Raw genomic sequence first — 25,050 nt, 5'->3', positions numbered from 1 at the left:
CCCTTCCCCCCGTCTCTTATACTTTTGATCTTTAAGTTTGTCATTCGTCTTAAATTCTTTGGTTATTTACTTAACCCCTAGTGTGAGATAGAATTTTCAGGAGCATCTCCTCCTGCCTCCTGCTTAATTCTTTGTTTTGTTTCTTAATTTGTTTCATTCCACGTCTAAAATTTGCTGTAGAGCTCCTGTTAGGGCCTGCTTGTTGGTCGCATCAATTTTATTTATTTATGAATTCAGCTTCACTGATTTCTCTGCTCATCTACCTCCTCTGCTCTTTTTAGTTCAAGAATTGGGCATCGATCAGTTTTGTCGTGTCACCTCATCATTTTCCATGCCTACTACTATCAATAATGTGCTATTCCTCCTCATCATCATGCATGAATTTTCAATCCGCTCTTTTGCCCTGCAATCCTTGCGGCCCAAGGATTAATATTGGTGGCGTCAAGGTTCCTGAGTATCTATGAATGTGAAAGAAAGGAGAGGATATGTGTCTCTCTGTTTTCTATCGAGAAGAACAATCATGTGTGTTAGGTTGGGGGACCTTTTGGTTTGCCGCTCAACCTTAAACTCAATGAATCAGTATTCTTAATTGCATATCTCTTTATCTCTTTATTTCATGAGACAAACCAGGAAAAACTGGAGACTTCTATAACCTTGCATCTAGAAATGCAATGGTTCTTTCCTTTGTTTTACATCCACTGCTGAGGGTTTGAAAGTCAGATTGTTTTGTGCCAAGCCTTGCCGTTTTGTTTGCATAAAAGAACAACTCTTGTCCAAATTCTTTGATACTGAGCATATATTTCTGCTAAATACATGTTGTGGCCTTTGTTTTCATGATTAGAAGTGAAGTGATGGTTCGGTTATTGTGTCCTACCAATTGCCTGTAAGAACTTGTATTGATTTTTTTTTTTTTAAAGATTACAGTGTGTCTCTGTTGCGTAGGTTTTGACTTATTTTTTTTTTTAAGAATTAGCTATATGATTTTTTAATTTGTTACTACATGTGTCATCTTATGTATGTTCACACTCCACTGAAATCATTTTCCAAGGCGGTTGGCTTCGACGGGGATGTCCGCAAGCAGGAAGATGCAAAAAGAGTTGTGGAGTCAACTGTCAAGCATTTTGGGAAGCTTGATATTCTTGTCAATGCTGCAGCTGGCAATTTTCTTGTGTCGCCTGAGGATTTATCTCCAAATGGGTTTCGAACAGGTTTTCTTTTATGAAGTTCTGGATACTTTAAGCCTCAACTCACTGGCTACTTCCTGGCATGTATTTTTTTTTTTTTTTACTACTTTGATTTTATTGGTCCTCAAGTAACACTATTCTAAGTATCAGGAAAATGGTTGGACAACCCTTTTTGTTGTGCTATCTTTTCAGATTAGCCAACAATATAGCTTTATAATCTTAGCTGGATGGTCATTTATCTCTCCCCGTTCCCTCTCTCTCTCTCTGAAAGAATTTTTGTGTGTTAAATTGCAGTATTGGATATTGATTCAGTTGGCACATTTACTATGTGCCATGAAGCACTGAAATATCTTTAAAAAGGTGGACCTGGAAGACGCTCATGTAGTGGTGGGTTGATATTGAATATCAGTGCCACTTTACATTACACTGCATCTTGGTATCAAATCCATGTATCTGCAGCTAAGGTTTGTGACTTTTTGTGTTGCTTTGTAGATGTGCTGACTTTCTTCAAAATGTTAGCCGCAATGCTTCTTTCTTCTTCAGGCTGCTGTTGATTCACTCACTAGAAGTTTAGCTCTGGAGTGGGGTACGGATTATGATATCAGAGTTAATGGGATTGCACCAGGTCCAATAAGTGATACAACTGGCATGAGTAAACTTTCACCTGAGGAAATTAGTAGCAAAGCAAGAGAGTACATGCCACTCTACAAACTTGGGGAGAAGTGGGATATTGCCATGTCTGCTCTCTACCTTGCATCAGATGCTGGTTAGTAGCCTTGCTGCAGTTTTTCGTAGTACTAAATTCCCAGTTTTGTGTCAAATAGCAGTAGTCGTTATCATAAAAGTAGACTGCAGACTTTTTCTACTCTTTGATGTCTATACAAGGATAAAAACTAGCTCATGAAGATCTTGAAGATTGGCGGCTCGGTAACAGCTGTCAAATGAAGTTATATGCCTTTAATCTTCTCTCGCACCCATTTGAATGTTTTACATCTTCTGCTCGATGGGTAAATGTGAATATGTTTAACCTATTCATTGCCCTTTCTCAAACCCCCCCCCCCCCCCCCCCCCCCCCCCCCCCCCAAAAATGTGTATGGAAATCATGTTATGAGGCCTTTTTGAAACAAGTTTTTATTGTCCACTTTAAATCATTTTTTATCTCTTTCTTAAAAATTTGCATCATAGACAGTATTTGCTTTATTTGTGGATGATTTTCTTGATGAACTTAATTCTATAGGCTGCCCCACTGGTTGACCCTCTAGTGTGACAAAAATGATATGATATCTCCATCTGTTCAACAATGGTACCTGTACATCTTTCTATGCCAGGTTTCTGGCATAATTTTAGATGATGGACACGATTAAATTTGTAGAGTGTTATATTCTGCATGGAGATGCAAATTTCTTTCGAGTTTCTTCTGCTTTGGTGAACCTAAAAAATTATGCAAACCTTGTGAATGCTAGCAATTATTGTGTTTGCTTTGCAGTGGATGGACATCCTACTGCTAGTCCTGAACCACCACCCCCAATGTCCTTGGATCAACACTCTTCTTTCTATGTTTCTCTGGTTTATATATTCAATACTGGGATTCATTTTCTGCCGTTTACATGGTTCTTTTTGGAATAATTGGTCTCTGTATTTTAACCTTGAATAACTTTTTAGAAGTATATAGAAATCTACTTGCAGAAAAATGAAAAGGGGCAAAGAATAATCTCAGTAGTTAGTCAAAAATTACATTTGCTGCAGCAATGTGTCTCTGCTGCCATTTGATCCCTATTCTGCTTCTAACTTTAACTAATTGAGACTTGCCTCTTTTGTGAAGGCAAGTATGTCAATGGAACAACCATTGCAGTTGATGGAGGATTATGGTTGAGCCGCCCTCGCCATTTACCAAAGGATGCTGTTAAACAGCTTTCGCGTACAGTGGAGAACAGATCAAGAGCCACGCCTGTTGGGCTTCCTACCAGCAAACTGTAGCTCAAAGATAATAATTCAAGACTTAACCCCCACACTCCATGGGGAGGAAATAGAGTCGGTTATATAACAATTTGAGAAAAATCTCCAAATAAGTGAATGATTGTTTGGGTAAAATTCATTGCAGATATGTGAGGATTCTCTGTTTGTCAAGCTGGACGGATTAGATGCTAGCTCCAGAACAGTATTGCAGTGTGTTATTACCGCACAAATGTTTTGATAACTCCTCTCTGGCTTTTCAGACAATACAACAGCACTTAGGGTGCTGTATTTCTGTTTGAATTTGAGATCAGATGCACTTGCAATCAAAGTGCCATTTCTTTTTGTCTAGTCTAAAGTTAGATGTTCATTTTACTCTCTTGGATCATCAGAAGAATTTTCTTGGAGGGACAATTTTTTTTCAAAAAAAAAAAAAAAATTGAATGAAGTAGTCTTGCACGCGTACATTCATACACGAATACATAGATCTATGCATTGACTCCAAGACACCATCTTGGAAGCAATACCAAGAGTGCACGTTGACAACAAAAATCCTTAATGCATGAGGCAGTTAATCAGACTTATACTATAAAGTAAGTGATTCATTCATGCAGCTCCAAACATATTTATTCATCAGAAAAACACAAATGGGAGATACAAAAAGAACGAAAAATTAGCCAAAAAGGATAATCCTTTGTTATATGTCTCAAAGCCACAGACAAGAAGAATGAAACGTAAATAATAACTCACCAATCCGGTTATCCTTGAGTGTTCCTTTGCAATCATGTCCAGTATGTGCAAGAAGTTCTCCATTAATTTCTTCACTGCAAATTCTTCTGTTTCTTCAATGTACTGCAACATGAGAAATTATATAGTTTTCACTGAATTTGCGGATATGCAATATATACAGAAGAAAATGCATTTGGAAATCCTCCTCCTCATATCTGTTTTGCTTGGCAGTACAATCTGATTCCACAAGGTGAATCAAAAAAAAAATTACCATAACATCAAATGAAGTTGGCTAGGATATAAAATTTTCAACTCAATTAAACACACGTATGCCGCGCTTCAAATCTCAAAGCTCACTTAAAATATTGCAGAATTGAATGGAAATTTTCTCAATGCCCAATCATGACTTTTTCAATGGGCCGACCTATATGATGGGCCTCTGGAACTCTGGGTCATAGGATGCGTGATTTTGGGGCAAGGAACAGGCTGTTTTTTTGGATATCTAGACGAACAAATTGCGAGGCCTCCATTACTGTTGTCGGAGATGATTTTTGTCGTTCTGCTAAACTCCCGAGTCGTGAGAAAAAAAAATGCTTTGGTACATCGATTACGTAAGCCTGTCCGTATGTGACGTTTTCTAAGGAGAGGAGTACTCAATGTCTGGAAATTCAAATTTGTCTTCCTATTGACGCTAAACTGTCTCTCCCTCTCTTTGTATGTTTCCTTACGAATTCCAGAATTTTAATTTTTGTCCTTTTTTTCGTAAATCAAATCATGCCCTAGAAATGAGACGTGTTATACTCATTTGATAGTAGTGTTGCCATTATCTCAGGCAGTAATTGCAAGAATTCATTGGCTGGCGGAATTCGTGAGTGAACTATTTTTTTAATCCTTTTTTACTACTTAATTTCTTTTTAGAATTTTGGGTAATTTCTGTTTAAAGACTCTGGAGTAAAGCTACTATTTTCTGGAATTTTATTTGACAATAATTCTAATAAATTTCCAAACACTGAAAATTTTGTCATGCGCTACTTTTATCCTGGATTATTGAGTTGAGTTATGCGATTATTGCGATTTTTCGTTCTGTTTCGGGGTATATATTATTCATGTGTTATATGGATTACTGATATCCAAGAATATGAAGAATAAAGGTCATTATTGAAGTAGATTTTGTCTTTTCTTATTTGCATTAAAAATTTGGAAATCATCATGTGTGTTTGGATGGGAGATTATTTGAAATAATTACTGTAGCACTTTTTGTGATGCGATGTACGTGAGATAAAAAGGTAATTGGAAAGATAAAAAGGTGTATTGGATACATGTCTTTTGGCTAATTCCGGCAAAGAAAGCAGCTTGTACCACTTGGTGTAAAACCTATTAGATTACAGGTGATTGCCCTTGAATGCCTATATGTGCTCTTGGTTGCATTGGTTGTAGGATGGGAGTTATGTTTTCCATACAATGGCTTTGTTCCTATGTGTACTGCTTGGAGTTTTTATTTTCTGCTTATACCTCTTTCCTTACCAGGATTCTTTGCCATTGCTCTTTTGAATGTCACTGAGTTTAGACTAGTGTTCTACCAGTTTCCTTATTTCGTCCATTTATTTGTTTTTGCATTAGGGATTTGAACCCATGAAAGGCCTAGAACTACAGGTAAGTGCTGCAAATTGCTAAAATAGGTCAATATAGGAAGCAAATTGCTGAATTGGGATTAGTCAATATAGGAAGAAAATTGTGATGTAAAAGGAAACTAAGCGTTGTGGCTTTGGAGTAAAATTATTGTCATGTGATATACGAAGACAGACTTTTTTTTTTTTTGTCTAACTCGACTTCAGATTTCCTTTCTGAACGTGTTTTGATTCAGCGCACACACTCTTTCTCTCTTGCATGATCAAAATGAGTTTTGTTTTTACATTTCTTAGTTATTAGTCATAATTTTAGAGTATACATAGGATGCTTAATGCATATTCCCTTTTGTCAGCTAAACTCGCCCGTTAACTCGCAGAGGAAAGGGAGAAACCAGAACTATTGGCAGAATCACCAGCAAGGAGAAAGTGGGTTGCACAAGATTCTGGATATTACAATTTTTCTTTTGGCTTTTCTATCTGGTTACATCTTAGCATGTTTCATATATAACTTGTCTGTCTCTTTGAATTGCATACAAACTGGTTGTGAAGAGCCTCAACGCTTGGTCAAATCAGACTTTATGGTGCATGATTATTCATCTCCAAATGTTACATTAAATTTTTTCTTTGCTACAGTTTTGAGCTAAAGTGTGACATATACGCTTTTTTACTTCATTATCAATATGGTATGTTGGAACTTATTTGTGTGATGTGTCATAACGTTGTGGAGTCATTGGTATCTTGGGATGGGAAGAAACCTATAACTCATCAATCAAGCTAGATTTTGTTCTTGTTGTCTTGGATTAACAGTAGTTGTACTTCTACTTCCATATTTATGCGAGTAGTTGATAAATAGACAAACTTGTCAGATGGTATGTCTTCTTGGAATATAGCTATATGTTGATCTTGTAGAAGGTGAAAATTGTATGTATTTTATGAAACCAGGGACCTAATTTACTCTGTGAATTCTTGTTTTCAAAGACCGGTATTGGTGCATCTGGAAATTCCTCATAAAAAATGTCAACGTTGAAGGAGATCCTAACCCGTCGGCCGGTGGCGGCGACGATCCGCTTAACAGTTCCAGCCGGGGGAGCTCGGCCGGCACCTCCTGTGGGGCCAGCGCTGGGTCAATACAGGCTCAATCTGATGGCCTTTTGCAAGGATTTCAATGTCAGGACCCAAAAGTACAAGCCCGACACCCCCATGGCCGTCATCATCACGGCCTTCAAGGACAACACCTTCGAGTTTACCGTCAGGTCACCGTCGGTCACGTGGTACCTGAAGAAGGCGGCAGGGTTGGAGAAGGGAAGCGGGCGCCCCGGTCACGTGATGGCTTCCTCCTTGACCTTGAAGCACGTGTACGAGATTGCCAAGGTGAAGCAGCAGGACCCCTATTGCCAGTATATGCCTCTGGAGTCCATTTGTAAGTCTATCATCGGAACCGCTAATTCCATGGGGATTAAAGTCCAGAAGGAGCTTGATTAGATTTTTTTTTTCTGGTTCTTTTTTGTTGCTGCTGCTACTTGCTGCTTCATTGTTACCTTTTTTTTTTTTTAACGCTCTCTCTCCCTCTTTCCTTTGTTGTGTTTCTTCGACTGCTAGGACTATTTTTTTTGGGGGGGGGGGGGGGGGTGTTTAAGAATTTTACTGTTGGGCTCAAATTAAGTACAGTACTACCAATAGTACCCGTAGCAATTTAGTAACGGTGGATGGAGTGGGTTGTTAGATTGTACTACTATAAGATTTTTCATGCTCTTTGATGGAATGGTTTTATTTTATTTTTTCACTTTGGGATGTTCGAGTCTTGAAATGTCGAAGTGCAACCCGTTTGGATTGCATTTTTTGCCATTTTTCATGAAAAAATTACTGTAGCGATTTGATGTATGTGAGAAAAAAAGGTAATAGGGAAATGTGATCATGGAAAAATGACGTAATTTTTTGACAGAAAATGACAATCCAAACAGGGCTAAAAGTGTGTGTTGCATTGCGTTGTGGGAAAGATTCAATTTAACGCTGCTTGCGTAAAAACAACCAATATAATGCAGCTTTTGTAGCACTATGTATTATTTGGCACAAATGAACATTTGCTTGCTCATATTATTATTAACAAACACGCATCATAATCCTTTTGTTTCCAATTTGCATCAGCAAAAGACAGGTCCTAGACCCATGTTTCAACAACCAATCTATTTTGGTATTATATGTTCACCGACCGACCTTTTTTCCATTACATATCTGTGATGAAGCGCCAAATTTGGCTCAATCCAAATTCACCAAATTAGGCCCCTTCTATGACACATCCACCTTGAATCTGGAAGGCACCTAGCACTTCCCTCAGGTGACAGTTAAGACTTTCTTCTGATTGGGTTGAAATGGTAACAAACAAGTGCCTAACGCACTCGTCCACGCAGCAACATTACCAGAAACTGATAACTGGAAAGCACAAGAAATAAGTGTACTAAACATCGTAAAATTTTAAAAATAAAAAATTTTTCTGCATCCAGGTCCATTCTTTGCTTTGTTTCTCAAGCCTTGGCAGCCGTAATCTCTATCAAGGAAGTCCATGTTCCGAAGATAGCAAATGCTGAACCCAGTGCTACAATTGCCACGTCCAGAGCCAAACCCTGCCACCCCAATTCTTCTTTGTGCACGATCAAGTGAAACAAAGCCGGCAAAACAAAACCCAGAACGATGCATACACTGCTCCCAACTAGAGACAAGAAATCAGCAAAATTTGGCACCAGGAGAGCCACCAACGTCACTCCCAAAACCGTAACCCATCTCATCCACAAGCAATACCTGCCTTCACAGAATCTCCTCTCCGCCACCTCATAAACAGGGTTCATCATCAGTGGGAAAGTAAAGAATAGGTTAATGCACAAACCCAACTGAACAAGGCAGCTCAATAGTCCCTGCCCAAAATTGGTCGTGATTATATCTTTGGTCTCTTCGCCGAAAGCAAAATACCCCAACACCCCAAATCCTCCAAACATTAACGAGATGAAAGCCATTGCCCAACCCAGGATTCTCCCAAACTGTTGCTTCTCCTTCGTCTCTGACTCCAGCGGTAATACCATTCCGATCCCTTCAAAAGCATAAACTGCCACCCCAAGCCCATAAAAGAACACATTGAACCCGCCAAAGGCTTCCAAGGCAGGCCTGTTTCTAAGAAAAATCATCACATCTTCCACCATCACTACCCCCATGGCGCCCATATCAACCAAGTCAGCAAATATGCTCAAGGGGGCCAGATGGGTCAGCGTGGGAATTGAGTTCAACCCCAGTTGGAACGGAAAACAGCTCCATATGTACACAGACTTGGGGGCAAAAATTCCCAAGATCTTAGGGTTTGGGTTAGTGGGAGCGTAATTGAATATATAAGCTAAAGTATTGGCTATAAATATCAAGTAACTTACGCAGAAACCAGCTTGAGAAAGAACAATCATAGCATCGACGGCAAACCTGCCGACAGGACCACACACAACAAATCCAAGATCACCAAAAGATGAGATCTTTGGAGACTTAAGACTGGATTCAAGTTTTCTGCGCGTGTGGACTAAAAGCATCATACAGTGGTAGGTGAGGAAGGCTACCGCTGAGAGCATAAGGACGCCCATCGCCCACCCTGTTCTCTTGAATGTGTAGGGTAGGCCAAGGACACCTGCTCCCACTATAGCTATGAAGACATTAGCAAAAGTCTTGCTCCGGGAAGAGAGATGATGGCCATTAGTGGCGACTAGGGGAGTATCTTCCCTTGGAACGTTCAGGACATACGAGGATGAGCTTGCTTCATCTTTCTCGAATCCCATAATATTTTTTTTTCTTAATTCAAGAATTTATGCGATGAATGATTTGAGTATGTGCACCAAGAAAGGAGAAAATATGGAAGACGAACCCAAGAAGAAGAAGAAAAGGAGGCGCAATTGCAATCTGCAGATGGGAGGCGGGAGAGAGAATTTGGTACGCTCTTATCTTTGACGGAGCACCGATAAAATATTTCTGCTATTGACTTTTACGGAAAGGTTTGTTCCTGGTTGGGAATCCTACATCGCTATAATGAGTTCTTCGGGTTTTTGGCTTCATTTGGTTAGGGGATACCGACGAGAAACTACACATATATAATTAGCTCCCTTTTTTCAAAATTGTTTATTACGATTTTTGAATTTCAATAGGTGCTTCATATGGAAGTCCATTGCCCTATGGGATTATATGATACAGTGTCCCGGCTAGCGTATTCTGCAAGGCCATAGTTAACCTTATCATGGTGATCAGTGGACTTGCGTTCTTGATCATGTTAAGTACTGTCTTCTCTTCTATAATAAGTAGTCACTTGCGTCATTTTTCAAAGTGGCCAACTGCCTTCTTCTATCCTATATATGCTCTTTTTTGTCTATGACATGCTCATCCTGCTTGCCGCTATTTTGTTAGCGTGTGATGGCTTCTTAGCTTTACACAAATTTGGTTTCGTCTCTTACCCGCGCGTATCTGTGGGATCAAGTTGAAGGATGGATATTTCGAGCAACCCAACTTGGGCGAAAACGACCTCCACCAGCATTCTAGTGCTAAATATAAGACACCCTCCCCTCCGACCCAATATTAGAATCAGTTTTTGGAAATTCAACTTTTTATTATGAAGACATAATAATTATTATATTTAAATAAGGTGACATTGATAAATTTACATATATATTTTTTTTTTGAATTTAAAATATTCTTTAGATAGAATCGTATTAAAATTTTAAAAAGTTATTTTTCCAAATGGTCAGATTGAAAAGCATATGTTAAATTTAAAATGATGGCTCTTATTTTGAAACATCAATAGAGTACACTACTTCTTTTGTAAATCAATCGAGTCTCGGGCGATTGGGAAAAATTTGATTCTCTTGAAAGGGCACTGTCACAGATGACACTCGTGAATTGTCACAAGAGAGACTAGAGCCCAATGACAATGGAAGAGCATTATTGCCACCCACAGAACGCGCACATTTATCATTTGCCTTGAATTTAAATACGTTTACCCGTCAGTTTTGACTAATAAACCTGCAGTACCTATACTGGCCAACGAGAAGAAGGTTGAACGCCAACCAGCCAGAAAAAGAAAAGCAGCACGGGTTGAATGTGATCCGGCAGAGGATGGAAAGGAAATAATAATAAATTAAAAACAAAAACAGATTGCGTCGAAGCCAAGCTTTAGCCAATAACGTCTTATCCAAAAGAAAGGAACAGAAGGAGACAGCAAAAGGATGACCACAAAATTGCGACAAATATGTACCCAACAAACAGCAATTTAACCGAAAATAAATACTACATAGGTCGAGATGCTACATAGAAAACGCAATCACGACTGTCACTGAAAAGGCTACACAGGTAAAGACGCTAAAGAGAGATGCACCACCGTGACCACTGCCTCGGTTAGGCTCCAAGTTCATATTTCCAGGCGCATAAACTAGTCCAGTACCACTCCATTTGAAATGTAACTCTTGGAATTGAACTTCAAGATACACCCATGAACACCTTATATTAGCCATATAATGACGAGTTTACAGCTCATCTAGAGGCCGACGAAGCCCACTATATACTGCTCTCCGGAACAGAGGATGCACGTCCTCTGTCAATACATCAGCATCTAGCTTCTCAATGAAAGACCATATCTGTAAACCACCAAACCGTTACAGCAGAATATAGGACAACAGTGATTTCGAGTACAGCAGCAAAAACACAACCAAAATTAGTATCGCCTTTCTAAAACAACATATCGAGTAATTACCAGAACATGTTAAGATCAACATATTTTCTTCTCAACTTCTTAAATTTTCGTGCTAAAGATAGATTTCAAAATGAAAGTTGCACTAAATTTTAAAATGCCCTCTTTTTTCATATCGTTGAAGCGCAAAATAAAATTGTTAGCATTAGTTTTTTGCGGATGCTTGAACTCTGAAAGAAACAAAAAAGCAACCTGAGGGACAAGAAATCACCTCTGATGCATATTGCCTTGTGATGGCCTTCACGTAACCCAGTGTAGACAAGCACCATTGCTCCCTTTCATCCAGGTTATAGCCGTTACCAGCCCTTCTCCCATTTGAATGACTGAAAATGTCAAAGAAGTCAGAAGAAGATGGAGGCAATCTCCAACCACAAGCTAAATAAGAAAAGAAAAGAACCTTTTCTTTGGCCTCCCATTCTCTTTGTCCAACTCCATAGCAGACGAGCTTTCAAGGTCAATGGCCATTTCATCTGCCTGGTCGCCAGGCATCACATTTCCATCTTTGAATGCCTCACACAAGGGTTCAGCTAGAACATTAGAAAAGCTCTTGTACAATGAAAGGAACAATGCCTGCACAAGTCACTTTAAATTCAACCAAGGAAAAGCTGAAAAAAGCTTTTTGCTTAGGAAAAGAAAGCATTCCAACAGCATTCTCATTTGACAACTTTTAAGCATGAAATATCCTATGCTCTAAAATACATAATGAGAGTTCGTCCTTCTCCAGTACCTCATTTTCCTCAATGGCACGGGCAAGAAGAGCCTCCTTGGCATCTAAAGAATCACGAACACTTATCTCCTCATCTTTTGCTCTTTCAGCATTTGATTTCAATCGCTTCATTCTCACAGGGTTTTCGCCGATGACTGGTTCACCATCCATAAGAGTAAGATTTGACTCAGCTGTCTCCAACTCAGCTCTAGCTTTAGATGCAGCTTCTTCAGCCAATAAAAAACTCCTTTGTATAGATGAAATTTCTTTCCTTAGATCAGTAATCCTATTGTACGTCTTACTGACAGCATTTCTAAGAATCTACAAAAAAATTCAAATGTCAACAAAAATTCTGAAGGCCTCAGTCTAAAAGAAGCATCCAACAAACTCTCTAAAAACATTTCATTGAAGACTACAGACAACTAAAGGCAGAAAGATAGCATCATATTCATACGGCAGCAATTAGGTAAAAAGAATCTTTTTTTCCATAGTGAACAGGGAGCTGACACCTACTTTTCAAGTTCATTAAAGTTGTTGTTGACAAAAGCCGAATGGCATAATTAAAGGATGAAAGGATGAACGGTCGACTTTGATACTGTTAACTGTTTGAGTAGAGATTGCCTCAATGGGGATTGGAGAAATATGCAAAAATCACATTGATATGGAAGGAAAACAGTTTTTAATCAGGGCTTGCACATGATACACATGAATATTAGTTTATCCACTTTATCAGGGGATCACAATGCAATAATGATAACAAAATCTTTACGTACCAAGAGATATTGCAAGTACAAAAGTTGCCAATAGAAGAGTGGCTAACTGAAAAAAACTAGACTTTGGCAACCAAAAAAATATAGCAAGCCTCATGAATATTTTACATAATCACTTGTTACCACTCAAAATTTTCAACTTCACAACCCAGCCAAAGTTTGTTTACACTATTTTTCGTTTTTATTTCTCTTGAGATAATAACATAGCTCTCCTAAAATAGCTAGTATTACATACTCGTTAGTCCTACATGCAAATCTTTTTCATACATTCCAGCAAAACTTCTAGAGAAACTTTCCCATAAAGGTAAAAAAGTAAAAGATAATGAATAGAAGAGAGCAATGGAGAAAACATTCTTAACTTCAATATGAAGAAACTGTAATATCCCCATCAATACATTTTCAACAAAAACAAAATTCATATTGGGACTATTCAGTACTTACTACAGGATAAAATGGTATACCTCCCATGGACGATCAGAAATATGAAACTGATCAACATTTGATGAGGAGAAAACCCATCTCACTATAGCCAAATTTGATAAAAGGCGATATCCCATCATTCTGTCAATGGTTATAGCTGTCATTTGGCTGCTGTTCTTCCAATAAGAACTCACTTCAGCTATCAGCATGATTTGTCTATCCTGATCAGGACATAGCTTTCCAATGACTTGGCCATATCTCTCCAAAACTGTTATCAAATGCGTAAAACTTTTGGATCCTATGTCAAGGAGGGTTTGGATAACCACTCTGAGCGCAACATCTGAACCGTGAACTGGAATTACACTATCTTCAACCCAAGTGATGATTTCACGGAATGTTTGTCTACCTTTCACCAAGTTATTTAGTTCCAAAGAAAGTGCCTTTTCAGTTCGATCTCTAACATCTTCTCCACTGTATTTAAAATTTGGTCCACCTTTTGGTGGAAGCAGCTCCTCCAAAGCAGGGGCATTCTCAATGCTCTACATTTTCATAATTAAACCAAAGTTATACAACTCGTAGATGTCTAAAACTTAAGTGAAGCCAAAACACATTTTCAACAAATTTCGCCTCAATAATATCTCTCTTTCCCAACTTCAAAAAATTCAGTTTTCAGGGTGACAAATTATATATACCCCAGCAGCTTCCCTGGAAATTACAGTCAATATTAAAGGGAAAATGCAGAATGTACAGCACCAGGTTAGCATAAAACAATCAGCAAAGCCTGTCACGTTAAGCAGCACGTACAAGCCCCTCCTTCCTGGGAAGCTTAGGTTTCATCAAGTAAGCCACATATTGAACATACATAATAATTTTGAGCCTCTTTAACACTTGGGAAAATATTTGTCGAACGTAGAAATGCTAATGATTTAACTATTATCTTGTAGGCAAAACATAAGATATCTTCAAATAGAGATGATGCCCTTTCCAAAAAAAAAAAAAAAAAAAAAAAAATAGAAGTGCTGCTCTGAACTTTAAGTCCAGCTACATAGGTCATCTAAACTCATTAAGAACTTCAACAAAAAGAGCTGAAGAATCACACCTACCTTAGACTCCACAACAAAATGCAATATCACCAAAATTGGACATGCAGTTACCCATAACAGAGCTAATACCTGCTTAATCTTTTCCCAATATGACAAACGGATTTCTCTTTCCAGAACCTCCTGAACGAACACTCTTTGTGGTGCCCACTTTGGAAGGTCCAGGACATGAGCCCATTCTTCCCATGGCCAAATGAATTGGAAATTAGATCTGCATCCAGAAAAGCCATAAATGGAGGAAGACAAAGGAGAATTGAAATCTTAACAAGTCATCAAAACACAATAAAACTAGCCAAGTCCTGCAGAAATATCTGCAGTACGAGGGAAAACCCAAATCTAGTACAAGATACTTCCTCATTACTTGAAATCTTTAAGATCTGTATGCAAAGATGGCTATTCCACACATATATCCCATAATCTTCCAGGTTGCAAATAAAAAAACCTAACCACCTTTAAAAGGCACTGGTGATAAAGCAAGTAATAATAGCAACCTGATATCAGTGGCACTTGAACATGCCAAGACCTTACACGTTCATCTAAATCAGAATATTCTAATTCAGGAAGCAACTGACAACTAGTTCTAAAATCCTAAATACTACCAAATTACTTGCAATAACAATTTACTGTGTAGGACTATCATTTCACATGCATTTGGGGACATTCTTTTGTGTATGCATATTGCATCAAAGCCAACACAAATTCCAGTCAATGATTATGTGAAAAAATGTGAATTAACTATATCTCCTACTCTTTACCAACCTTTCCTTTTATTCAAACCTACAAACAATCAGAACATAGCATAACATAATCCTCCAACAATTGTATTAAATCTACTTCTAACATTTTCATCTAACAATTGAAAGGCCTATCTATTGTAGTTAGACCAAGACAGTCCAGTTTGGGTCAAAAAACAAAAGTTCCCAAAAAAAAGAAAAAATGAATTCTACAAAAGGAAAGGATCCAGAAATGCATGAAAAGAAGAAGAATCGACCATTCCATAGTTTCTTGCATATTCACACATCTTCATGGCAAGCTACATGTCAATAAAAGCAACTTACAAATGGTGTGAGAACCAAAGAATCAGACGCGTTCTACATTCCATATCTAAATCAGCTATCCTCTCAAAAAGAGCACGAACTGCCCCGGCTATTACTGCAGGAAACGCCCCTGGAAGAGCCTAAAATTTGAACATCTCAGTTTAGATTATTAAATATTGCCATGACAGGTTGAAATGCAGGATGATGCTATATGACATGAAGAACTGCGCCAAAGATCAAACATAAGGCTGTTTCAAATTGGAATACATACCTTACACAAGTCAATAATAACCAATGTATAGTATATCGGCTTGAAAGGGGGCTCAGGCAACAACAGAAGCTGCAAAAACAATCAAATCGTATGGAAGAAAGGGAAAGATAGAGGTAGACAAGGAAAAACTTTCACCAGTTAAACAGAAAAGAAATAAAGATGCATGCAGAAGCTAGCTTGGTTGGACATATCTTGAGAAATGTGCATTAGCAATGTCCTCTTGGAACTTTTTGGAATATGATTTATCACATTTTCCTACGAAAGCTCAACCAGAGTTGTTTTGTGCACCCCCTCTTTCCAGTTGTCATAAATCAGGCATGGCAAAGTCCCATGATTTCTTAATGCACAAAATTGGCCAAGGTGAGAGTTTCAAGACTTGCCCTAAAACAATTCCATAGCAAAATCATTGTTTAAACCATATACTTTTGTCTCATCCCACTCAGCATCAGTACACCAGCTGTTATATATGAAGTAGGGCAGATGCCATCTCATGAAACTAGTGTCTGTCTTAAAGGAAATTATGCAATACCTTGGTTCCCTTTTACCTTTCTTCTTAAATCTTAATTCAAATTCTCCAAGATCTGCAATAAACTATAATCTTATCCACATGCTCACTCATCTTGATTACGAATGTCTTCATCAAGATTTTAGATAACATTCACCACAGGCTACTGTCCTCTTCTCCAAAATTTGGGCTTATAACATGCTAAATATATCAAAAGGATTAAAATGAATCCAATAACTTCTATAGCAATCACCATATTTATCACCAAAAAGTATTCTTGCAGAAACAAAATGATTGCACGCTCTGACAACTTGAACAAAATCAGAAACCATAAGCATCATATATCTAAGCCTAAACATCCAACATTATCACTATGAACTCTTACAGCAGACACAAAGGAGAGAGAAGGAAACTTTAGTTGTAAGAACAACGAAATCCCCTTCCTTATTTTTTTTTAACTTTTCTTTTTAACTATAGTTTTTGCAGAGAAGTTCAGGGAAGTAATGTTGTTGGCATTACCTGAGAAAATATTGTTTCCGCCATAAGATATTCATATCGAAAAGGCACAGGGAGCCCAGCCATGTAAGCAGCACATTCCTTTCGACTAGCTTTGCATTAACCAAAAACAAAAGAAACAAGAAAAATAAATTTCACTAGACCAGTAAAATGCTCAAACCATGGCATAAAAGAAGATGCAATTGAAATTCATAACAAAAAAACAGGCATATAGATACAAAGGCACCCTAGTTCAGGATTATGCCATCGCATCCCAAGCAAAACAAAACTAAAATATTCTACATTACGAAAGTTCAGATCACAAAAAGGCATGACGTCCATGTCAAAGAAGTCCTAAACAAAATCATGACAACAAGCCAAGAACTGGCAACAACTAGTTAAGATAGCAACTAGACTTTCAAGTAGGGTCAATTTCAGTTCCTATTTCCCTTCTCTCTTGTAAGTAACTCACCATAAACAATGTATTTCCACAAAAACAAGGAAAAGAATTTGAGAATAACGAGATAAAACCATAAATAGTTTAAGCAAAGGCATACGCAGATATTTCTGATTGTAAGGTAGGTCTCAATTTATAAGATATTCTGCCTCAGAGGCAACCTGAAAATCCGTTTGTTAATGCACTATCTCTCCAAGAAAACTGGATCCCACAATTTGGACCTTATCATGCATATATGCAAGTAATTGGACATACTTTTCTTCTCATACTTCAAAAAGAAGATATATCAATTAAATGTTAACAGCCGTGTGGAACACATCCAGAGCTTATAATGCAAGCAACACAAACACGGCACTGTCCAACTTTATTCAAAATAATAGGAGTACACTTTTTCCAGGTTATCCATGAAGAAGATGCAAGAGTAAAACAAAATAGACATAAGCAAGCAAAATTAAAACATAAACTATAGATACGAACCAGCCATTTAAGAACAATAGTACATCCAACAAGTATTCCTCCGCCACAAAGCGGTCTATAGGTCGTAGATCCTGTCCTCCATAAAGAATGAACAGAGAAAATAAGCAACTACTGTGAATCAATAGTTTAAAAAAATTAACAAAAAAAAGTAACCAGACAAAGTGCCATTTCTACAAACCACAACAGGTAGCCTACCAAAGGAGAGAAAATGTGCCAAAAAGCACAAAGAAGCAGTATGCTGGTGATAAAAGAATGCTATTGCATGTAAAAGTACCCAACCTTACTAGCAAGAAATACATTAACCAATTACAACAGAGTATATGGTATAAATATCAACATAAAGTTAGTGGCTCTTATAATGCACTAACACATACACAGCAAAGAGCACAGCAATGGACAGCACTGCAACTAAGTTACCTCAGCTTTACTAGCAGAAAATATATTAAGCCTTTGTATTCTCTGAGGGTATTTCAACTCAGCTTCATTCCTTTGTCTACCATAGGAAATCCCGAAGGTTGCTGCAGAAGGATTTGGTTGTTCAGGACAGGTGATTGGACCAAAATCATGAGACTTTCCAGCAACCAGCTGAGGTTCAAAACAAAGGTGGGGTCTGGGAACTGCAAATGAAAGTAGAATCAGAACCTGGACGATAAAAGAATAATCAAGCACTAAATTTGATCAGATTGCAAGAGTCTAGCTACCAAGCAAAGTACAAGTGCTTCAGGAGAAAAATTCACCCACATAAGGGCCTAATGAAAGGGTTTAAATTTTTTAAAAAAAATTCACACCAATTTTCATCAACTGTGTCTACATTACTGTGAGTTTCCGCATTTTGGTCAATCAACTTTTTCATATAACAAATACAATATAAACAAGCTAAGATAAATGCAATTTACCACCTATGCTTCTTTTACTGAATCCAATTATACTTGCTTAACTTAATTAAAAATGGGATGAAGACCAAATAAGACATATCACACCAGTGAACTATGGTTCTACAGAAAACAACTTTTACCAATGTTATTTGACTGCCACCATATATAAAGGTAGCAAGAAACAGATTTTCAGGTACAATGATTCAGCTTAAACTAACAGAGAAACTCAATAAGATTGAGTTTCACAGACCCAGAATCACAAAGAAGGCCATTCAATCATGTATGATTTCTGACATGAAATTATTACCATTTTGGGCCATGTTTTTTCATTTTCTCCTTTCAGTAGGGGTGGAAATGTTAACAAGTTGCTCACATTGTGACACATAATAAAGCATTTTGCAAGCAACAGAATACACCACAATTGGAATAATAAGGACAAATTAACAATAATACCACTCTCAAGTTTCCACCCAGCACTGGATAAATCTTGAATGCGAACCCATAAATCCTCCAAGAAATCCTATAAGTGAAAAACTAGAAAGTTAATAGTAGAAAAAGTGGTCCCTGTGGCAATAACCAAATTAAAAAAAAAAAAAAACATATTCACCATTTTGCACACCTTACAAGCAATTTAGAAGACAACTAAAGGATAGTTTCTTTCCTGTTCAATAGCAAATTCACAAAATTAAGAAACAAAAGAGTAAACATTTCAATCCATAATTTACTTTTTATCTGCCCAACATTTTGAGTCCAAATATCTTGTGCTTGTTCATCATTTAAACTTGCACAAAAACTCCACTTTAAGGTATGGTACTTAATTTCATATCCAGCCAGCAATTTCAAGCTACAGACGAGTGCTCAACATACAAACAATGAGCCATCTGAAATTCTCATCAATCATCACGGTCACAAAAATGTACAACATGCTATCCATGTGTCTAAACAAAAGACCTGGTAAGCTCTCACACTCCTCCTTTCTGCACTAATAGCTTGAAACATTAAATCACAGAACATAAGGTATTTCAAATACTATAAGTTGCCGGAACTGAACAATAGATAAGTATCAATGAATTGTGAGAGAGGGATCCAATCCAACAATTTGAGCATATAGCTTAAATGTTCTCACTTTAACTCAGCTGAAAAGACTCAGAAAAGCCAAATTCTAATCTAACACATAAAAAGATGGAAATACTGTCCAATTGACAAATCAAGGTATAACTTTAAACCCATGCCAGCTAACAGCTCCCTTTTGTTAAAAAATCTCATTTTACAATGAGATTTTTAAACATTCCTTTTGTTAAAAAGTCTCATTTTAAGAGAAACCACATCTTATATTAGAGTTGTTCACATCTTCACGATAGAATTTATAAAGCACAGGACGTCAATATTTTTCTGCTTATAATTTACTAGATTTTAAGTTGTTATTACCTTGGTAGTCTTTCTCACACTCACATGTTAGTGAAAATTCTGACTTACTGCACAAAAGAAAAGTTTCAACCAGTGGAAAAGAACAGGTAGCAAGGAAATGCACCTTTTCATCAAGAAGCTTATTGTTCTCATTAGTATCCTCAAAAACAGACAAACCAGCATTTGAAACACGTCTTCTAATGCTAAAGTAGGATTCTATGCCAACCATAACTCTATCAATCTCCTCCGGTACTTGCTGCACAAATCAACCAAAAACACATAAACCTTCAATTCAAATCTTACACATGCGAAGCCAAAAGGAAGACAGAGAAACTGAAATTCAGCTAGTTCACCATTCGTACAACTAAACTTGTATAATGCAAGTAAAATCCAACATATCAAAGTTCAAATAATTATAGGACCAATCTCTAAAACAAGTGCAAAGCTCGCACACCACCAGAAACGAGTTTGGTTCTCAAAGTTTAGAACAAAACTAAATATTTAAAAAGCCCACCAGTTATTGACCATTCAAACGGGTTCTGACATTATCAGAAGATATACAAAACAAAGGCAAATCCAGTACATGAAGATCTAACTACTTTTTAGTCTAGAAATAGCTATTTCAAGAGACATGATTGTACTCTCTTGCACATTACCAAATATCTGGATAGAAATGGAACATACTGGATAAGGTCCTTAACAAATAAATTTCACCTTTTCCGTATTTCTCAAAGGAAAATTCCAAAAGTTTTTCCCTCGCCAATGCAAAATAATTTCAATTTCTTTCAAATGCCAAAACTTGCATTTCAGTAGCAATTGTATCAGTAATAAATGAATGATGCTGGAACAAAAGGACGTGGACTTCGGAAAGTGTGCAATTAGAATTTGACCCTTTTCAAAAGAGAATAGCCAACATAGCCTACAATGCATGAGGAACTTCAGTGAAATTTACCTCAACAAGTTCAGTTCCTCCCCATGGAAGACATGATAGAATGCATGTGATATAAAAGTCAGCACGTGCTTGCCAAGATGGATTTCCTTTATCCTCATCAACGGTTAATGCAGCAGATGATAACAAGGTTTCAAATACAATAACTAAAGAACTAGGTTGAAGAACTTTGCTGCACATCTGTAGCACAGAAAAAAAATCATAAGATTTCAACTTATAAAGGTGAATAACCACATGACCTGTCTAAGGAAAAAGAATGAACTATCTAATTATGATTATCACTAGTCAGCAGATAAGATAATGAGAAGGCATAATACACAAAAAGAAATGAAAAACTGGTTCCCAATATGAGCACTCAAAACATCAATTAAGATGTGAAAGGGCCCAAAACTTTAAATAGAAGAGCCAAAAAAAAATGATTCAGTAGTCCCTTGTGCAAGAGAAACAGAACTGAATTGTATTTCCAAAAGCTTTTCATAGCCTATTTTATCCCTCACACTATTCACAACCTCCAAGTTCATTTGGTCCTAGTAAAACAAACTTATTTAAATGCACAATAGGTCTCTCATTCATACCCAAGTAGACTACTTTTCCTTCAAAAGTGAGCACATTACCATGTTCTCATTACAGATAAATGAGACAAGAAAATGAATGAAAGTTCAGGCGCATAATTTCTAACATAAGGTCCCAATATAAGTAGGAGAAATATGTTAGAACTTTGGAACACTTCGAAAGAAGAAGTATCAAGCGTTGCATGACACCTACCAAAACAGTTAAAAAGCGCATTAATATGCGGATCCTATTGCAATTCCCAGAATCCAAAGCATCCTGTAATGGAAGGCAAGAAACAGACATAAGATAAATAGATTCACAAGATTATAATTTCATTCTACAGATAGAGACAGATAGAGATGTAAACCAGAAAACATGACTAGTAATTACAGTTTAAACGATGTTTTATTTCTAAAAGCATGAAATCATGACAACTGAATGGCCCAACAAGCTGAAGCTCCTCCAAGAGCAAGAAACTTAAGGAACACAGAAAGTGAACAAGAAAGGCTGAATGAATGAGAATTATTTTACCTGCAAATTGGTCTGAATTTTTTCTAGTACTTTCTTGACAAATTCCTCATTTTCCAAATTCAATAGGCCAACCTGCAAAGGGAGAAAGGACATCAAATCAGAGTAGCCAAAAGCCTTTTTGTTCACACTGAATACATAGTATAATGCATCAGAGAAAAGCTATCATAAACAACAAAGAAGATAAGAGCATTAATAACATAGGCAATTTTAAATCTAAATGTACAACAAGAGTCAAGAAGTTCAAGGTACAACAATATTTCAAATCTTGCTCCATTGTCTGTGCCTGAGAAGTGATTTCAATAAGCTCAAGAAAAATGCCTTTTAATTTCCAAAATTCTGGGAATGAAGATGGAAAAGGGGACTTGAGAAATGAGCCTTTTTTCTTCCCATCAGAACGGCCAAAAAAAAAATCCTCTATTTCATACATAGATATTTTGCTCCGTTGAGAGGATTAAAGAATGATTTACTTCACTTCAGCTACCTTCCTATTAATTGGCAATTTGGGTCCCTTGCAAATTTCAAGTCCTTCTTCTTCAACAACATCTCCTCCAATCCTTCCCTCACTAGACACACTTATCTTCGATTTTTTTCTCTTTAAATTAGGATCAACCAGTCAAAAGTACAATTCAATATCTTCAACACCTTAAAATTGAAAAAGCCGTTTTCAATTCCGTCCATCTGCTTGTCTATGGTACATTGCCATGCAAATGCTCATAAAAGCATTAGAGGCCTCTCAACCATCAAAATTACACAGAAAACAAACTCTCAAACAAGAAACACTACGCAGGAGTAGAATAAAACATACCAACGTTCCATACAGAGGAATCTTGTGAGGCAATTGTTCAGAACATTCAAGTAGAAACTGCAGGACATGAAGAGCAAAATATTAGATGAAGGAGACTAAAAGCAAACGAGCATTAAGAATGCCACACCATATCATCTTCCAAGCAAATTCCTAGTCCAAAAATGAGTTCATAACAAAAATTCACACCAAAGAGTAATATACTTGATGGACACAGCATACACCTAAGTCGAAGCACATTATACAAGAGAAATCATTGAGCAACTCCTGTGACCCTTTTTTCTTGTTGTCAAGGAGTGTATTAGCGATGAAGGCAGTTAGAGCAGGTCTAATAGGACCTAGGACAACATTTTTTACATTCACCACTATCATTACAACATCTCATCTATACAACCCCCAAGCCATTGTTATTGTTTGAAACTGTGTCAGCTGAACTTCATACTGCTGCAGAATCCACAGAAAAGCATAGTTGTGACTAAAAGAATTGTTATGTATGGGAGAAAAGCATAGTTTTGTGCGGAGAGGAGACGCATTAATTTAAATAGGAAAAAGAAAAAAATTACGGCAATAATTGAATAGAAAAGCTGCAAGTACAAGAAAAGAAGGGGGGGGGGGGCTAACCAGCAAAATATCATCAGCAGACTGATCTAGTTCTCGACGAACAATGCCAAAACATGACTCCTGGATAATTCAAAAAACAATTAAGATGATAATTAGTCAGGTTCCACAACTAGTTCAACCAACACTAACAAAAAAACAAAAGCCAAGGAAATTCAAATATCGTATAGAAGAAAGAAACAAATCAAGCGATTTTAAGTTTGTAGTGGTAAAATCAGAAGAAAAGGGCTAGGGTTAGGTTAGGGTTTTAATTTAGGGAGAAGAATGAGCTAAATGAAAGGAAACTAACAATGTGGTCTTTGAAATCTGCGTTTCCGCCATACTCTGGGCATTTCTCTCCAATACGCAGTAGCAAACTCTTCCAGCTGCTCATCACAACTACTCTTTGTTTATTACTATTTTAGTAACACCTCCTCCTCTACTCCTAAGTACTTCTCTATTTTGCTACTGCTACTCAAATCAGTTTTCTCCCAGACAAAAGGAGGAGAGGTTTTTTTTTTGGGAGGGGGGGGGGGGTGTTGGCGGTGGGGGCGCTGAGGTAAATTCAGATTACGGGAGGGGACAAGGGTTTAGCTATTCTATTGCCTGCTCTGCTGCTGCTGCTGCTGCTATATCCCCATGCCCTATGGTTTAGTACCATTTATTACTACTACTACAATAACATGCGTCATTCGACCCGAACCCATATCCTCCCGCGCTATGCTCCAAGATCCAGGTCCGACTCCAGTAGTTAATTCCCCATTCGACCCGAATTTTGGCCGACAAGTTTTATCTACTACAAGTTTTTTAAAAACTTTAACTACAGTAATTTCAGAAAATTTTTCAAAAATCCGTTTGGATTCTTGTTTTTGGGCCTGTTTTTGAAAAACTGTTTTTCACAATCCAAATGCTACAGTAAATGTGTATTTCAAAAACAACTCCAAAAACACCAATATCCAAACAATATATCAAAAACAACTCCAAATACATATTTAATATGTTTATTTCAATTTATATATTTCAATTATGTATAGGATATATATATTATATTAATTTAAATATATTTATTTATACATATTATAAATATTTTACTTTATATAAAATATATTTTTATATATTTATATAAATATTATATATTATATAAATTATATATATTATAAATATGTTATTATACATTTATATAAATGTTATATATTATATATATTTAATATATACATAATATATATTATATATATTGAACATTTATATAAATGTACATTTAAACATAATATATATATTTATGCATATTTATAATATACATTTAAATTATGTATTATATATAATATAATACATTTATACATTTATATTAATATACATAATATTAATTACACATTTATACATAATATTAAAAAATGTATACATTTATATTTATTACATTAATACATTTATACATAGTATTAATATATATTTATAATATATTAATTTATACATTTATATAATATTCATTTATAATTTATACACATTTATAATAATATACATTTATATATTTATAAATATATTTATATTATGTATTATATATAATATAATACACTTATAATACATTTATATATTTATTTATAAATATAATATATAATAAATAAATATAATACACTTATTTATTTATATATAATATATAAATTTATTTATAAATATAATATACTTATTTATTTATACATAATATATAAATATATTTATTTATAAATATTTATAATTGTATTATAAATGCATAAATGTATATAAATATAAAAACATAAAAATTATAAATTATAAATTATAATATACATTTATATAATATTCATTTATAATTTATACACATTTATAATAAT

General features: G+C 36.3%; 3 protein-coding genes and 1 pseudogene across 16 annotated transcripts; 2 read left to right on the top strand and 2 right to left on the bottom strand.

Annotated features, from left to right (window-relative positions):
* Positions 1-985: 985 nt before the first annotated feature.
* On the top strand, positions 986-3,482 carry LOC113690373 (peroxisomal 2,4-dienoyl-CoA reductase [(3E)-enoyl-CoA-producing]-like; annotated as a pseudogene). Its single transcript, XR_011818109.1, has 4 exons — positions 986-1,208; positions 1,479-1,648; positions 1,728-1,950; positions 3,007-3,482. The product of XR_011818109.1 is annotated as a peroxisomal 2,4-dienoyl-CoA reductase [(3E)-enoyl-CoA-producing]-like (transcript).
* Positions 3,483-4,390: 908 nt separating this feature from the next.
* LOC113689717 (large ribosomal subunit protein uL11m-like) lies at positions 4,391-7,048 on the top strand. Of its 12 annotated transcripts, none has more exons than XM_072058807.1 (4): positions 4,391-4,580; positions 4,699-4,734; positions 5,848-5,920; positions 6,473-7,048. In XM_072058807.1, the coding sequence occupies exon 4, from the start codon at positions 6,509-6,511 to the stop codon at positions 6,974-6,976; it is 468 nt and encodes a 155-aa protein (XP_071914908.1). In that variant the 5' UTR covers positions 4,391-4,580; positions 4,699-4,734; positions 5,848-5,920; positions 6,473-6,508; the 3' UTR covers positions 6,977-7,048. The 12 variants fall into 12 exon arrangements, with proteins under 12 accessions (XP_071914908.1, XP_071914904.1, XP_071914907.1 ...); XM_072058803.1 differs by adding an exon at positions 5,487-5,519 and having other exon boundaries at positions 5,848-7,048; XM_072058806.1 differs by adding an exon at positions 5,487-5,519 and having other exon boundaries at positions 4,391-4,734.
* Positions 7,049-7,663: 615 nt separating this feature from the next.
* Positions 7,664-9,756, bottom strand: LOC113688899 (amino acid transporter AVT3B-like). The gene has a single exon (XM_027206720.2). The coding sequence runs from the start codon at positions 9,298-9,300 to the stop codon at positions 8,017-8,019; it is 1,284 nt and encodes a 427-aa protein (XP_027062521.2). The 5' UTR covers positions 9,301-9,756; the 3' UTR covers positions 7,664-8,016.
* Positions 9,757-10,663: 907 nt separating this feature from the next.
* On the bottom strand, positions 10,664-23,852 carry LOC113690567 (nuclear cap-binding protein subunit 1-like). 2 transcript variants are annotated; one of them, XM_027208535.2, is made up of 19 exons: positions 23,517-23,852; positions 23,231-23,290; positions 22,613-22,669; positions 21,808-21,879; positions 21,490-21,552; positions 20,728-20,904; positions 19,900-20,031; positions 18,822-18,888; positions 17,911-18,110; positions 17,494-17,564; positions 16,584-16,668; positions 15,560-15,628; positions 15,310-15,428; positions 14,324-14,462; positions 13,193-13,690; positions 11,983-12,282; positions 11,653-11,825; positions 11,467-11,578; positions 10,664-11,142 (listed from the first exon to the last, which is right to left on the bottom strand). In XM_027208535.2, the coding sequence occupies exons 1-19, from the start codon at positions 23,598-23,600 to the stop codon at positions 11,032-11,034; spliced, it is 2,589 nt and encodes an 862-aa protein (XP_027064336.2). In that variant the 5' UTR covers positions 23,601-23,852; the 3' UTR covers positions 10,664-11,031. The 2 variants fall into 2 exon arrangements, with proteins under 2 accessions (XP_027064336.2, XP_071914952.1); XM_072058851.1 differs by having other exon boundaries at positions 18,825-18,888.
* Positions 23,853-25,050: the final 1,198 nt, after the last annotated feature.

The sequence above is a fragment of the Coffea arabica genome, chromosome 7e (assembly GCF_036785885.1).
Source record: "Coffea arabica cultivar ET-39 chromosome 7e, Coffea Arabica ET-39 HiFi, whole genome shotgun sequence".
In the NCBI taxonomy this organism is placed as follows: domain Eukaryota; kingdom Viridiplantae; phylum Streptophyta; class Magnoliopsida; order Gentianales; family Rubiaceae; genus Coffea; species Coffea arabica.
The sequence above is the reverse complement of the archived record's forward strand: the minus strand, read 5'-3'. Positions and strand labels throughout refer to the sequence as shown.

Excerpts from the sequence above, each read along its gene's own strand:
- LOC113689717 (XM_072058811.1), top strand. The coding sequence starts at position 6,509 with ATGTCAACGTTGAAGGAGATCCTAACCCGTCGGCCGGTGGCGGCGACG.
- LOC113688899 (XM_027206720.2), bottom strand. The coding sequence starts at position 9,300 with ATGGGATTCGAGAAAGATGAAGCAAGCTCATCCTCGTATGTCCTGAAC.
- LOC113690567 (XM_027208535.2), bottom strand. The coding sequence starts at position 23,600 with ATGAGCAGCTGGAAGAGTTTGCTACTGCGTATTGGAGAGAAATGCCCA. Across the intron at positions 11,826-11,982 it reads GTGCCATTGAGGAAAATGAG|GCATTGTTCCTTTCATTGTA; the intron begins GTACTGGAGAAG and ends TGACTTGTGCAG. Across the intron at positions 11,579-11,652 it reads AATGGGAGGCCAAAGAAAAG|TCATTCAAATGGGAGAAGGG; the intron begins GTTCTTTTCTTT and ends TGACATTTTCAG.